This window comes from Silene latifolia, chromosome X (assembly GCF_048544455.1).
Source record: "Silene latifolia isolate original U9 population chromosome X, ASM4854445v1, whole genome shotgun sequence".
NCBI lineage: Eukaryota > Viridiplantae > Streptophyta > Magnoliopsida > Caryophyllales > Caryophyllaceae > Silene > Silene latifolia.
This window is the reverse complement of record NC_133537.1, coordinates 6,276,707-6,292,513: the sequence shown is the minus strand read 5'-3', so window position 1 is coordinate 6,292,513 and position 15,807 is coordinate 6,276,707. Positions and strand designations below refer to the sequence as shown.

General features: G+C 45.5%; 1 protein-coding gene across 1 annotated transcript; it reads right to left on the bottom strand.

Moving 5' to 3' along the window:
- Positions 1-577: 577 nt before the first annotated feature.
- On the bottom strand, positions 578-4,916 carry LOC141622561 (autophagy-related protein 16-like). The gene is made up of 5 exons (XM_074438591.1): positions 4,766-4,916; positions 4,501-4,639; positions 3,116-3,297; positions 2,808-3,003; positions 578-1,881 (listed from the first exon to the last, which is right to left on the bottom strand). The coding sequence occupies exons 1-5, from the start codon at positions 4,780-4,782 to the stop codon at positions 859-861; spliced, it is 1,557 nt and encodes a 518-aa protein (XP_074294692.1). The 5' UTR covers positions 4,783-4,916; the 3' UTR covers positions 578-858.
- Positions 4,917-15,807: the final 10,891 nt, after the last annotated feature.

The window sequence follows — 15,807 nt, the reverse complement described above, 5'->3', positions numbered from 1 at the left end:
GAAAAGTCTAGTTCACACAAAAAAAAAAAAAAAAAAAAAAAAAAAAAAAACCTATGTGCACGAAGATTTTTAGAATTATGGTACGTCTTTTATGATTTAGTACAATGAACTATAGATCAAATGGATGAAGAGAATCAGATTCCAATTCCGATTCTGCTTCCGATTCAGATAATGTGCAAGTTTGATTGAAGGAATTCATGTGGAATCATGCAACCCAATTAAGTCATAATGTAGTTCAGCTAACTATAAGCATCTTCTTCCTTAAATTAGGGTTGACTCACCTATGAGTAACTGCCAAGCATTAGAGATGTAAATTGATTTGATATTCCGAAGAAAATAAATCAAAACACAATTAAAAACCAATGACCAAATTGTTTATATTAAACTGGCTTTAAAAATGACCAGCTGAACTCATACACTACAATTGTGTATGAGTTTTCACATGGAAACATTCAAAACCTTCACAACTCGGCCAAATTTAATAAGAGCGTATGTCAAATGCAACAATGGTATATAGTATCCAAATTCCAAACTTTGGCCAAAAACTACTTGTGAAAAAAGAAAAAGGCAACGGTACTTCTTGTGTAAATATCAATGTATCATCAATTAATTTGCAATTCCACAACAGTTTAGTAGCGATGCACATAACCATACACCAAGTGCCCAAAAGGATCCGAAGATATAAGAATGAGATACCCATATAGTTGAAAAAATAAACGGAATATTCAGGAAACTAACTGTACATTAGCAGAAAATAGAGTAGAAGAAAATGAGATCATATTCACACCATCTAACCTTTTTATAGGAATTGGTTGCATAGAAATACCACGTCAACTGACGATGATAAACCCGTCAAACTCATGACCATACGCAGACAACCCCGTCCTTATCAGAAGTAGCCAATATTTTTCCAAGACCGCTCCAATTGCAGCACAAAACAGGAGCCGCGTGTTCTTTTAAAGTGGCAACTATGTCTCCCTTCTGAATTGACCAAATATACACAGACCCATCTGCAGAACCTGCAGCAACATAGTTATCATCTGGGCTGATGCAAGATCTACTCCAATTAGATGCTATCCGATTTCCACTTGCCCTCAATGTCCCGTAAATTTCAAGTGTTCTCATATCAAACAGATTGTGCACATTATCTCTCCCACTTGTCAGAATAGTATTCCCATTTCGAGACAGAGAGATTGAAGTCAATGCCTGAGAATGAGCTTCAACTTCACTGAGCTTTTTTCCAGTCTCGATGTCCCATTGCCGGACATACCCGTCTTGATGGCCCGAACATATAGTTCTTCCATCCATATTGAAGCAAAGGGCATTACAATTACTAGGATGAAGAATTGTGTTAGTGCAATACCCTTTATTCAAATCCCAGGCTTTTATTGTGCGGTCGTAGGCTGCACTAATGACGTGGCGATTGGAAACTTTGCTGACATCAACTGCACAGACTTTATTAGAATGTCCGGTGAGTGTGTGTCGGATTCGAGCTGTGGCTATGTCCCAAACATAGAGGTTGTTTGAGCTAGTTGCTGCAATTATTGACTTGTTATCATTGGTGACAGTAAGGTCTAGAATTGAACCCAAGCAACCTTGGAGGGTTTGGTTTAGTGAACCGGTGCTCGAATCCCATATCTTGATTGAGCTATCTTGTCCTCCAGTGATCAACTTACTGGAATTGTATTCAAACAATATAGAAGCACAACCACTGTCATGAGCTCGAATTCTATTCTTGCAATGTTTGGGAATAATCGGTTCTGAAAAATACTCTGCACCTTCTTCACTTTGACGAACCACACCATCAACTTGCATGCAAGCAAGCTGCTGTATACTTCTGGCCTTGACTTCATCTTGCATTTCTTTGTAGAGAGCATTTACCTGAAAGTGAGTTAATAGAAAAATCAGTCGAAGAAGAAAGAACAGGAAGGTTAATCAAGGTTTTAAATATTCCGATTTCTGGGAGGCACTTTACATATCAGTTCCAAATAGCCAGACAACATCTTTCTTTGAGAAAATAAGAAAAACAATCACAATGTAGACTTTGTTCATAGCTTTGTAACTTTTTCAACAGTTCTATTAATGCTTCGTGACACAATATAATGAAGTAATAACTGACACAGGCTAATTGATGTTCCAAGCCCATGTTTGTTTGGTTCCGCGATCATGATTATGCTAGATAGTACTGGATGTGATAACTGATAAGAACACGCTACTTAACCATGGCAGCAGACGAGGAATTTTGAATTTGAGCACCATTGCATTAAATCTAAACACTATTAACAATTGGCTGCCACTGAGCATAAATATCCATAACCCTACACTGTGACTGTTGTCGAAAGGACAAATATGTTCAAATTTTAAAAGACCAACACATGGTAGGATTCTTTCTACCGTCATCTCCAAATGACTTTATTAATTCGGTTTCTATAAGGAATGTTTATATGAAAACAGATTAAATTGGGGGGATAGGGCATTAGAACATGTTTTTACCGTTTGCAAATTTTTTCACCTTGGTAGCCCAAGATATACAATTAGTCAAATTCCATCTAAATTCACGACTTTTCTCGACATAATAATGTCCGAAAATAAACATTAAAGAAAATTTGATGTTCCATTTGCACGTAATTTTACCCAAAAAGAACTACCTCATACTTTATTATGCGCTATGAAGTATGTTTTTATTATGAAATTTTGAGGCGTTGGATATCCGGTTTGGCATAGTAGTCATAAGACATCCAGTCTATCTTATGCCCATGAATCTAACAATGTTTCTACTTTGTTACAACAGAATGAGATTAAAATACCTCGTTAAGCCGCTCTGCATCTTGCATTTTCTGAAGCATCCAACGGTCTATCAACATTTTGTTTTCAGCTTCTGCAGCCTTTAATTTCACTGTCATCTCTTCAAGTCGTGCTTTCAAATCTTCGTTTTCACTTGTAAGCAACTCTACGCCTTGGGTCTTTTCTTCTAATAAAGCCTTTAACTTGGAGCATTCATCCCTGAAAAATATATACTCTTTCAATTCAAAAACTACACACAGTGCTTGACTGAGAAGGAAAAAGTGAAAAGTTAGAAAATCAATGGTAGCAGTGAGTAGCATGAGCGGCCAACCCTAGCAGTGCAACCTCTTTTTCCAAGTCAGCAATAAGAGTATCTTTTTCTTGAATCGAGGCTTTTGCAGCTCGGCCGTCGGCAACTTCTTCCACAAGCTGGGAAGATAGTCGAGATTGAGCTTTGTAACATTGCTGGAGTTCAAGCTCTAGCTTTTCCGCTTTTTCTTTCCATTCTGTGCCCTTGATGAACAAATCCACCAGTTCAGTTGCAATGTCCACAGAATAAATATTGCAATTTAAGGAACCATCTTAAAGCATAGATTAAAAAAAATACATATCAGGGCAGAACAAAGTGTCATCAAAACCCAAATACATCGCATGTGTTTATGAAAGGATTTTGCAAAGAGAAAAAAGAAAACTTTTTAGGATCATCTACCAAAGAAGAAGCTCAAAGTATATGCGACTACACTCTTGTTGATAAGTCTGTATGAGACTATACTTAAAACTCAACCTTCAAACTCTGATCAGAAGTGGATGTTAAGATGACACCGTGCAAGGATCGAAAGGATGTCATCTAATAAACCTCGCTGTATTCATCGCCAAGTGAAAGAATTTAAAAATGAATATCTGGTAAATCTGTCCCAACCCTTATCACTAAGCAGAGAAAGATTACAAAGTACTTCACTTCACATCACGTGAAACATTGCAGGGTAAGATGACACATCGTCTCACAAGCATTCCATGGCTAGATGAAATCGCTACAAGACTAAGAAAGATATTTCATGTTTTCTTTTTTCCTCCAAGAGGCTAAAATTAACATCAAACTTCAACTGTTTCACTCTTGATAATACCACAAGAAGAGACGATTAAAGAAGAGGCTTGATAGAGAAGGTCCATGGCATCGCTCCAGCAGCCAATGTCACTAAGACAAGTTGCACAAGCTCCTTTTACACATAACTAACGCAGATAGCAGTTGCCCTAAAAAGAACATACATTTCCCTTCAAATCCTAGCTCAATCCTCGACAACCTCCAAGAACATACCGACTCAACAATCATTCCCAAACAATGTCACTAACACAAGTTGCACGGGATCTTCTTTTTCTACAAATAACTAACGTAGTTAGCAGCTGTCATAAAAAGAACTCACATTTCTGTGCAAACCCTAACTCAATCCTCAACATATCATTCCCAAACCCTAACATTTCACTCAAATTGATCAACGAAAACTATCATCCGATACTACCGAAGCAATCAAAGCCATATATATTCCAATGTAGCACACACAGACACATTTCAAACAAAACTAATCAAATTCACTGTCATCATCAATTTCCAGTGAATCACTAAATTTTAATTCCGCATAAAACTTGAGAAATTGAAATTGAAACAAAACCCTAGGAAAGCTAAAATTGAAAATTAAGAAATTGAAATTAAATCAAAACCTGATCAACAAAAGGCCTTGATTGAGCATTAATTAGGTCAACAAAAGCACCTTCTTCAAATTTTCGTCGTTGCTTAAGCTGCCATAAGCAATCATTAATTGCTTTTCTTGCTTTATCATCTAATTCTTCTTCCTTTGACCTAATTTTCATCAGTAAAAAACAATTATCTTGATTAATTTCACTTAATCAAAAGAATTACAAGAATCAATTGGATAAAATTTAAGTAGAAGTTAATTTAGAGAGTGAATTTAAATCATGTTCTTACTTATTGATCATCGCCATTGTCGATTGTTCTTCGCACGTCAAGTAAATTATCGAGCGATTTCGCTCTTCAGAAAGCCTTAATTTTCCTTTTTAGTAGAGTATTTTTTTTGCAGCGAAAATCTGGAACTACAGTAACACGGAATAGAGCTGGTAATTATTACTCGGCATGAAACCCGACACGAACCGGAATTAAAAGAGAGTTAAGATACACAAAATATAGACGGCACATATTCGTCTATAATTAAAGACGGGTCATATACAATACCACATTTCTAATAGGACAAGCAACAAATGGGGTGGTGGAGGCAAAAAATGTCCCCACTTTCAGTCTTTCAAGCTATTTGACCCGTCTTTAACTATATCCGTTTATAACAAGGTTAGGTGGTTACGATATTAGGATTTATTTATGTTGACACGAACGTAATACGAAATTCGGGTGAGATATTTTTATACTAACCTGATATGAATCTCTCATTTTTTTCAAGTGATATTTTATTTCCTTGAAATCGAGTCAGGCATGGCTTCATTTGCCTGGTTTGGTGAGAGATCTGAAGTTCATTTGCACTAACAGCTAGTCTTGTAGCTAAAGACGGGTTAAATAATTTGAAAGTGGTGACATATTTGGCTCCCACCACCCCACTTGTTGCTTGTCCTATTAGGAATGTGATATTGTATTTGGCCCGTTTTTAGTTATAGACGGATATATGCCGTCTATAATGAGATTTTGTGTCGCACTAATGCCCTGTTCTTTTGGACTTAATTTCAGTTCATTTTATTAAATTTAGTTCAACTTCATTTAGTTCAATTCCCCTCATATTTTCACAAATTAACTCTAATTTCAATTCAATTTTATTCAAATCAGTTTAATTTAACTCAATTAAATTTAGTTACAATAGGCCTTGGTATAGACGGGTGGGGCGAACAGACGGGTAAAGACCTCTAATAAAATGGGTAGGGGGACAAGGTGGGGCACCCCCCATGTGCTTCCCACTTTATGGCAAATGGGTATTTTGTGAGGGAAAATGGTATCCGTCTATACGTATAGACGGATAGTGTCCGTCTATAATGAGAATTTGTGATTTAGTTAATTCAACTCTCTTCACCAAACAAACCGGGCCTAACTCACGCTTGCATGTAAGTCTATAACGTGTAAAATAAGATAATGCACAACAAAGTGACGAGCACATGTCCAATTTGTTAAAACTAATAAACCAACACACAACTTGAAACCAAGAAATCTCAGCAATGAAGCAACATCCGACAATACATGAATACAAAACGTAGGAGAACAAAAAAAAAACACTTTTTTTTTCTTTTTGTGGGGGTAAACGGGGGGCCATCGTTAGTTGACAAGAGTGTAAAATTCTCTTGTTATGGTTGACCCTTACAAAGAGGTAAATGATTGACCAAAGAGTTTGTTCCATTTCCATAGGCAAATATCAAACCCCTTACCTCATATGGATGAGGTGAACAACCACCACACCAAACATATTTGGTTTTTTTAACGGTTTGTGATAGCACCATTTTGCTACATCTGACCACTTAATCGATCTCTTTTAAAATAGTTGTCCATCTTAAGTGTAAAATGGATAAACATTATCCTATATACATAGACGAGATAAAAGTTAGTCATTTCTTAAGCTCAGTGCTTTTTTTCTCATCCACCTATTTGATCCGTTTTACTATTTAAAATGATTATGTCTGTCTTAAATAAAAACATGTGCAGATTCATATAGGAATTTAGAATTTAGTGTTTTAGAAAAGCCAATCAAACACCTAAAACACTACGTAACATCGATTGTTTCTCCACAACTTCTACTAGGATACCATAACCATATGCTTCTTGCAAAACAGATTTCATTTTCTCTCGCAATCTTGGTGAATGGTAGTTGGTATCACACTAATAGCGTGGACATTATTTGAGCATTCATATGCATGCATCATGCATGAGTTGTTGTTTAAGACGGTTCTAAAATAAACTATTTGTAAGATATGTTATATGGTACATAGTAATTAATATTTTCTTAGTTGATCACTATTCACTAGTAACGACTAGCGATAATCCATTAATTATGGTACATGATTTAACATGGTATCAGAGTCCACGGTTATTATATATCCTGCGTATGATGAATTAACTAGGGTACATGATTTAACATGGTATCAGAGTCCACGGTTATTATATATCCTGCGTATGATGAATTAACTAGGCCAATCATTCACAAACGTTGGAAAATAACACAGTTTGCTTTGACGGCTGGAAGAGAGACCTAATTGCCCTCCATATACGGAGTGTACTATGACCTTGTTTGGTAAACAACTTATTAGGCGAAATTAGTATATTCCGGCTTAAATAGCAGTTTGACCAATCAAACTATTAATTAATGTGTTTGGTTAATGCTGTTCCGGGTGTAATTCCAGAGCAGTTATTTGTCACCACCCGTGCTTGTAGAATGACGTCTTTGGTTGGCTTCTCCTTGCGGTCTCCTGAAACGATGAACAAACTGAGGGCTCGGCTTTGGACCGAGCGAACTCACTCCGACGCTCAAGTCGGTAACTTAGAGAGGTAAGTTGTTGTTACTTGGCAAAGTACGTATTGTAGAGAGATAAGGAAGATATTACCAGATGAATAGTGATTCTTAGGTTAAATTCTGGATCCTTTACTCAATGAGAGTAGAGGAGTATTTATAGACTTTCACCTTTTGTCACGTAGTGGCCAAGTGGCTAGCAGGTGGAAAGACTGACCTACCCCTCGGCCGAGTGGCCCATGGCAGGCCGGCGGGCCCTGTTGACTCACCGCCGAGGGGTCTTGGATATGAGTTCGCGGATGTGTGCCCCAGCTGGCTGGTTGCCCCGGCCGGGACCCATCTGACAGGCCTCGTCGGTTAGGCTGTCTAAACCGTTGACTTGCTGTGGACATCTTTGACCTTGCTCAATATGTTGACTGGTCAGCGGGTGCAGAATATGCCTCATCAATTTGCCCCCAGCGTAGTCTATGCCGTGGTATGGGCTCCGATGTATGTTGAGCGTATATTCTGCGCAAGTTCCTACTTCTGCCCCGGCCTCTTCTTCCTCGGCATGGCTCTGCTTAGGCCGTACCATATCCCCCCCTCCACATGGATGTGTAATGGACATCCGATGTGGAAAGAGGCAATGACGCCGGGCCGAGACCAGGGTGGAGAGTCTTAGTTGTTTCGATTGCCCCCTGGCCGGTTTACTACGCTTGGTTGATCATGTGGCCGGCGGAGAAACGGATACTTAGGAATTTGTTGAGGAAGATGAACGGGCAGAGAGATATGAAAGGGGCGTGTTGAAGACGCTTGGTCACTGTTGCATTGATTGACGTTCAACTGTTGCGACGATTGACATTCCGTGGTTGCATGTCTGACACGTGTCTGTTTGCTGATTGGCTGGCGTTTCATGGGCTGCACCCTGATTGGTCCTTCTTTATGGGCTTTCTCCTATAAATAGGGCAGTTAATCCCTGAAATTGGGCACCAATTTCATTTTCTCAAAAATTTTCTTCTCTAGACTTTCAAGGGCTTTTCTCTTCTATTTTTCAGTGTAACTACTCCGGCTAGTACTTTTCTTCAAGGTAAACCAACAAATTTTTCTCTTTTTAACTTGTGAGTTTTGCTGTAAACATGTCTTCTGCTGATGTCGGAACTAGCGAACCGACGCCGGGGGGTTCTCCGTCGCGTCTTGATGAGGGGGAGATGCTAGACGCCATCCCGCTAAGGTCTGGGGGCCCTAGGTCTCCTTCTCCTGAAGTTGATCCTCAAATTTTGGAGGAATGGGAGGATGATGATGATGTTGATGATGACGGAGACGATTTCGGTGATGATGCCGAAAGGGCTCATCCTAATGAGGGGAGGCAGTACGTCATGGATCACGGCGACCCCTGTAAGATCGGCCCTGACCGTACTTGGACCCATAAGTTCGCCCGTTGTTCCGGCGAGACATTTTTCGAGGGCCATTTCTACTTTGGCGGGGATACAAAATTGTTATCCCCGAGGGGGTCGAGCCATCTGTTGCCCTCCACCGGGTTGCACCGGCGTATATATCCGGCACCTGGAGTACGGGCTCCGGTTTCCGCTGAATGATTACGTTATGGCCATCATTAGGGCCATGAACGTCGATGTGGCCCAGCTGCACCCGTTGGCTATCAGGACCATAGTCGGCTTTGTCTGGCTCTGTCTCTTTAAGGGGGAAGTCCCAACGGTTAACTTATTCCGTCGGCTTCACCACCTTCGGCCGTCATTTTCTGGTCGCGTCGGATGGTACAGCGTGCAAATGGAGTCGGGTTACGTCTCCGTTGATAAGCTGTCTTCTTGCAAAGACTGGAAAGATCGGTGGGTGTATATTGAGGTGTCGGATGACTATCCGCTGCCCCGGTCCTTCCAGCACCAAGTTAATTTGCGGTGCGAGACTAAGGCGGAGCACGACAGATGGGTCACCCGGAAAAAGCTTAAGATGGACGCCAGCAAGGTCCCTCTTACTGAGGATGAGAAGCTGGCGATGAGGCTTTTTGAGGCGGACAAGAGTGGGGTGCCGAAAAGATGGATTCCCCCAACGCAGATTATTCTTCAGGATGAGCTGCTCTGCCATGTCGGCCTCATACCGGCCCTAGCACAGGGTGAGTGGGGTCGGTGTGAGGCCCATCACCGCTCTCAATGTTTCTGTCCGTTTTGAATTTTGGTTCATTCCTTGCTTAACTCTTGCTTTGCTTCTTTTGCAGATCATTTTGGCGCGGACACATCCGGGATATTCTTAAGAGGATGGGGCTGCACAAGGACAAGACCGTTGCTAATTTGCATCCTAAGGCTTCAGCCCGTGACCGCAGAATGGCGCCGAATGATCTCATGGATCAGCAGCTGAAAGGCTTGAATGTGAAGGCGGCCCAGGCGAGGGTTGCTAGTAACATGCCGCGCCGAACGCGGAAAACGAAGTCTTCGACGGCGTCGACGTCCGTTCCACCTTCCATCCCCTCAGTCCAGAAGGAGACGGTGGAGATCGTTGACATTACCGATGGGGGGGACTCCGATGCGGAGGGGTCTCCCCTTGTCCGTAAAAGGAAAGAGCCCTCCCCTGCTGTTGATACTTCTGCTGCTACTGCTGCAGCTGCTACCGGCGAGGAGATGCGTCCTCCGAGCAAGAAGGCCAAGCATGGTACAGATATATCCTGTGGCTCAGACTTAGCCGGTTAATTAGGCGTTCCTGATGACAGGCCCTCCGATACGCCCATGTATACTGACACGGATGTTTTAATTCATTTTTGTAGATCAACCGTTGGCAGCCGCCGTTCTTACTGTGCGGCAATTGGAGAAGCAGCCTGAGAAGGCGGGTGATAGAAATGTCGCCGTCGATCCCCTACCTCAGAAGGTTTCCCCCACCGAGCTTGTAGCAGAGGGGATGAGAATAGGCAAGAGGATGGCGAAATGGACTCAGCTAGCCGGCTCCCACATTATGGAGCAAGAGAGGACCATGGCTGAGGCTGCCCCACAGCTCGAGCGGCTAAGGCTGGAACTCGACGCGGCGAACAAGGAGGCTAAGAGGGCCAAGGCCGAGGTGAAGAGGCGATCCGTGCAGAGAGAAAACTCAGGGAGGACGCTGAAAAGGAAGTCCTTGCTGAGAGAGCCAAGGCCGAGGCTGCGGCGGCTGAAGCTGCTAAGCTGCGCGAGATGCGTGACCTCGTTCAGAAGCACACCGACCTTTACCTTACGCAGAGGAACGAATTTAGGGACTTGTTCCAGTGCCAGGGGAAGGTGGTCCGGAACAAGGATGCTATCATCGCCCAAAGGGAGGAGGACATTGAGAGACTCCAAACCGTTCTTCTCCCTAACATGTGCGCCCAATACCGGGACCTGGCTGAAGAAGCCGCCAGGGAAGTGATTGAGGAGCTCTTCCCTCTTGATGGCTCCTTTCCATGGGACAAATTTGACGAGCTGTTTGACGACAAGCTCGAAGCTAAGGAGGAAGCCGCGAAGGAAAAGGCTAAGGAGGAGGTAAGGGTGAAGATGGAGGAAGAGGCTGCCGCGGAGAAGGCAGCCCTTGCTGAGGAGGCTAAGGCGGCCAAGGAGGAAGCCGAGAGGATGAGGGCAGCTGAGGCTGCTGAGGAAGTTGAGACTGCTGAGACAGCTTCTGGGTCGCCCATTAAGGACGATGCTGCTAACGCTGCTGATGGTAAGCAGCAACAGGCATAGGGAGACGGGCGGTCGTCACCAGGCTCACCCGGCGTCTCGGATAGCTTTAGGCGTTCGGGGCCAACTATTAAGCCTTTCCTCCCTGCCATCTTTTGGCGCTTAAATGATATGTCTGTAATCTTTTGCCTTTCTTTCCCTTGTATTTTGTACAACTTTGGTAGGTTGTGTTTTGGCTTATCTTTATGGGGACGGCCGTCGTCTGTATTTTCCTCACTTTGTAACTTGACTATTTTTAATAAGAGTTCGTTTCTTTTGCCTCCGGCTTGGCCGAGGTCTTCACCTCATTTTTCTGAGTTGTCTTCTTGCGCTAATAGTTGAGCATCTCAACTGTACTTAACGTTTTCACTTTGCCTCTGGCTTGCCCGAGGTCTTTTCTCGTCTTCGTCTGAGTTGTCTTCTTACGTTATTAATTGAGCGCCTCTTTTGTTTTTACCTTCGGCTTAGCCGAGGCAGCTAGAATGCATATCTCAACTATTTAACGTTCCTAAGTCATGCTGATCGCTTTTGCGAGTATCAGTTGTGCTGGTAGTGACTGCCGTGGCGTCTACCTCTTGGGGTGACTGCGACGACGCCTGCTTCTTGATGATGACTGCCGTGGCGTCTACCACTTGGAGTGACTGCTGCGGCGTCTACCTCTTGGGATGACTGCCGTAACGTCTACTACTTGGGGTGACTGCGACGGCGCCTGCTTCTTGATGATGACTGCCGTGGCGTCTACCACTTGGAGTGACTGCTGCGGCGTCTACCTCTTGGGGTGACTGCCGTAGCGTCTACTACTTGGGGTGACTGCGACGGCGCCTGCTTCTTGATGATGACTGTCGTGGCGTCTACCACTTGGAGTGACTGCTGCGGCGTCTACCTCTTGGGGTGACTGCCGTAGCGTCTACTACTTGGGGTGACTGCGACGACGTCTGCTTCTTGATGATGACTGCCGCTCTTGTCGGCATGACAGTGTGAGCCGGCGCCTGTTTCTGATAGTGACTATTTGGGAAATGAACACTTTGATGGAGAACTTGGACGATTCCTCATTAGATATAAACATGTGTCGGGGTACCCACAGTTGTCTTGGGCACCTCCGCCACTTTACAAAGTACTCTCTGAGATCGTCAGTGTCCTAACGGCTTATTAAAGGCACACCTTCCTAGTTAGCCGTCAGTTGCATCCATGAGGTCGTCCTTATGTTGTAAGGATGGGCTTTTCCCCTTCTCTGACTTCTTTGCCGCTTTGAGGGATTGCATGTTGCATCCTCTGGCAGATATCTGGACGTTGACCACCTCGTCCTTCTCTTCCTTGGAGACGAGCTTATGCGCTTCCCCCCGGTCCGAGACATACATCAGTGCCAGGGCTCGTATGGACATCACTGCGTCGGCCTCGCTCAGAGTGACTCGGCCGATAAGAACGTTGTAGGCGGACGAGCCGTCAATGACCACGAACTCAGCTAGGACATTCTTAGCCGCATTCCCTTCGCCGAACATCACCGGCAGTCTGATTGACCCCAGGGGTACTAGGCCGGCCCCGGAGAAGGCTGTCAGGTGGACTGGTGCAAGGGCTTAGGTCTTTGACTTTCGACCGAGGTTGAGGAAGCATTCCCTGAACATGATGTTCGTGTAGGCGCCTGTGTCAATCAGGCACCTCTTGACCAGGTGGTTGGATATGTCCAAGTGGACTATGAGTGGGTCGCTGTGAGGGGCGATGACTCCCTCGTAGTCCTTCTTTCCAATAGTTATATCGGGGATGTTGGAAGCGGGGGTTGCTGTGTTGGGCACAAAGTTGTAACAGCCCAAGGTAACCTGCTAACGTGATATTGTCCGCTCTGGGAGACACAACCCCTTCACGGCTTTAAAACGCGTCACACTAGGAAGAGGTAGCCACATGATTATAAACCATGCTTCGTTCCCCTCTTCTACCGATGTGGGAAGGTCACCTTCCCTCCTCCCCAAAGGAGAAGGCGGCGTCCTCGCGCCCACCGCACAAGACAGCCCCGGCTCTGATACCATTTGAAACAGCCCAAGGTAACCTGCTAACGTGATATTGTCCGCTCTGGGAGACACAACCCCCTCACGGCTTTAAAACGCGTCACACTAGGAAGAGGTAGCCACATGATTATAAACCATGCTTCGTTCCCCTCTTCTACCGATGTGGGAAGGTCACCTTCCCTCCTCCCCAAAAATGTCCCAAAGTACCTGCAAAGCGGACTTAAAAACAGTCCTAATTTACTGCACAATACCAAAGGTGACCTTCCCACATCGGTAGAAGAGGGGAACGAAGCATGGTTTATAATCATGTGGCTACCTCTTCCTAATGTGACGCGTTTTAAAGCCGTGAGGGGGTTGTGTCTCCCAGAGCGGACAATATCACGTTAGCAGGTTACCTTGGGCTGTTACAAATGGTATCAGAGCCGGGGCCTGTACGGTGGGCAGCGAGGACGCTGCCTTCTCCTTTGGGGAGGAGGGAAGGTGACCTTCCCACATCGGTAGAAGAGGGGAACAAAGCATGGTTTATAATCATGTGGCTACCTCTTCCTAATGTGACGCGTTTTAAAGTCGTGAGGAGGTTGTGTCTCCCAGAGCGGACAATATCACGTTAGCAGGTTACCTTGGGCTGTTACAAAGTTGATGGCTTGATATAGTTCGTTCAGATGCCGTTTGTGCCCATGAGCGGACCCACCGTTCTCGTTGCCCCCGATGACAACATGGATAACTCCTATCCGTTCAAAGATGGATTTCTTGTTCGGCCCGCCGGCATCAGTCTTTTGGCCTTTGGCAACATACTTGCCGAGGCTCCCCTTCCGGATCAGCTCTTCAATGGCATTCTTCGAGATGCGGCGATTGTCGATAAGGTGACCGGTGTGGCCGTGGTACTCACGATCGGCTCGTGTCACCGTCTCCTTTCGTTTTGGGGGGCCTTTCCCATTTCTGGCCCTCGTTCTTGCTCAGGGCGAAGACCTCGGCGGCCGATACGACCAGGGGGTGTGATCTTTGTATCGCCTTTGGTAGTACAGCCCCGAATTCCCCCCGGCGTCCGCCGAGTTCTGCTTCCTGGCAGTCTTGTCCGACCGTGACCTATTATTGTCACGGCGTCTTTCATCCGGGTTGTCCTCCCGGTGGCTTTTCTTCTCTGAGTGCCCAGCCTCGCTGTGGCCTACCCAGGTCTTGTGATAGTCCTCTACCTTGATGGCTTGGTCGGCCATCTTCCTGGCGGCGTCTAAGCCCAGGCCTCCGGACTTGATGAGCTCGTTTTTTAAGTCTCCCCTTGGGAGGCCTTTCATCGCCAAGAAGGCCGCCAGCTCGGGATTAATCTCTCGAATCTGCTGAACCTTGGCATCGAACCTCTTCACATAGCTTCGTAGAGACTCGCCCCCCTCCTGCCTAATAGTTAGGAGGTCCGATGTCTCCACGGCCCTTCTCTTATTGCAAGAGTACTGGGCTAGGAAGGCGTCCCTTAGGTCGGCGTAACAGTATACTGAGCCGTCGGGCAGCCCTTTGTACCAACTCTGAGCCATCCCATTCAAGGTCCTTTGGAAGACTCGGCACCAGACTTCATCGGGTTGTTCCCACACCGACATGTACGACTCAAAGGCTTCGGCATGGTCGGTGGGGTCGCTATCCCCTTTGTATGTGAACGCCGGCAATTTTAGTTTGGTTGGCATGACGGTGTCAAGGACATAGGCACTGAGGGGCTGTCTGACCACGTGTCGAATGACACGCGGCGATCGGCTCCTCGCATTCCTAGTCCGGCTCCTCTCCTCGTACTGGGTGGGGCTTCTCCTCCGACTATGGTAAGTCGGGCTTCTTCTCCGACTCTGACGAGTCGGACTTCTTTCACTCCTCTGAGGCAGGCCTCGTCGGTGCCGCTGCGACGCTGTCCTCCCGCGGGTGCGGGAAGGACTTAGGTCTACCACTAGCACTCTGGGCTCCTCCGGCGTCTTGACGGGGCCAGCTTCTTCCAGTGCTCCATTCAAGTCTCTTGGAGTCACGTTCTGGGCCCTGGTTTCCTGGACGGGTTCCGCCGCTCTTGTCGGTGTGACAGTGTGAGCCGACGTACTACCAATTAGGTCCAGGAGTAGCTTTAGTTTCGCTGCATCGACCACATGTCCCATGATTGTGACCTGGCTGGCGGGCAGCGGTGTGTCTGGTATTATTGGCAACCCGTACTCCGGTTGAATTACCCGACCGGTGGAGGGCTGCGCAACACCAGAACTGTGGACGGTATTGTCTTGGCAGAATTCGGTTTCGTCAGTCACGAATACCTCTTGTTGTTTCGACATCTTCTTAGCTTTTTGGGTGGGTTTTTGTTTTGTCTTTTTTTTTGTTTGGGAATGAATGTGACTAGCTTCTAGTATCTCTTCCCCACAGACGGCGCCAATTGTTCCGGGTGTAATTCCAGAGCAGTTATTTGTCACCACCCGTGCTTGTAGAATGACGTCTTTGGTTGGCTTCTCCTTGCGGTCTCCTGAAACGATGAACAAACTGAGGGCTCGGCTTTGGACCGAGCGAACTCACTCCGACGCTCAAGTCAGTAACTTAGAGAGGTAAGTTGTTGTTACTTGGCAAAGTACGTATTGTAGAGAGATAAGGAAGATATTACCAGATGAATAGTGATTCTTAGGTTAAATTCTGGATCCTTTACTCAATGAGAGTAGAGGAGTATTTATAGACTTTCACCTTTTGTCACGTAGTGGCCAAGTGGCCAAGTGGCTAGCAGGTGGAAAGACTGACCTACCCCTCGGCCGAGTGGCCCATGGCAGGCCGGCGGGCCCTGTTGACTCACCGCCGAGGGGTCTTGGATATGAGTTCGCGGATGTGTGCCCTGGCTGGCTGGTTGCCCCGGCCGGGACCCAT

What these genes read in the sequence shown, in the direction of transcription:
- LOC141622561 (XM_074438591.1), bottom strand. An exon ending in AAAGAGGTTGCACTGCTAGG is followed by an intron (nt 3,004 to 3,115) that starts GTTGGCCGCTCA and finishes TATATTTTTCAG; the next exon opens with GGATGAATGCTCCAAGTTAA. An exon ending in ATGCAGAGCGGCTTAACGAG is followed by an intron (nt 1,882 to 2,807) that starts GTATTTTAATCT and finishes ACTCACTTTCAG; the next exon opens with GTAAATGCTCTCTACAAAGA.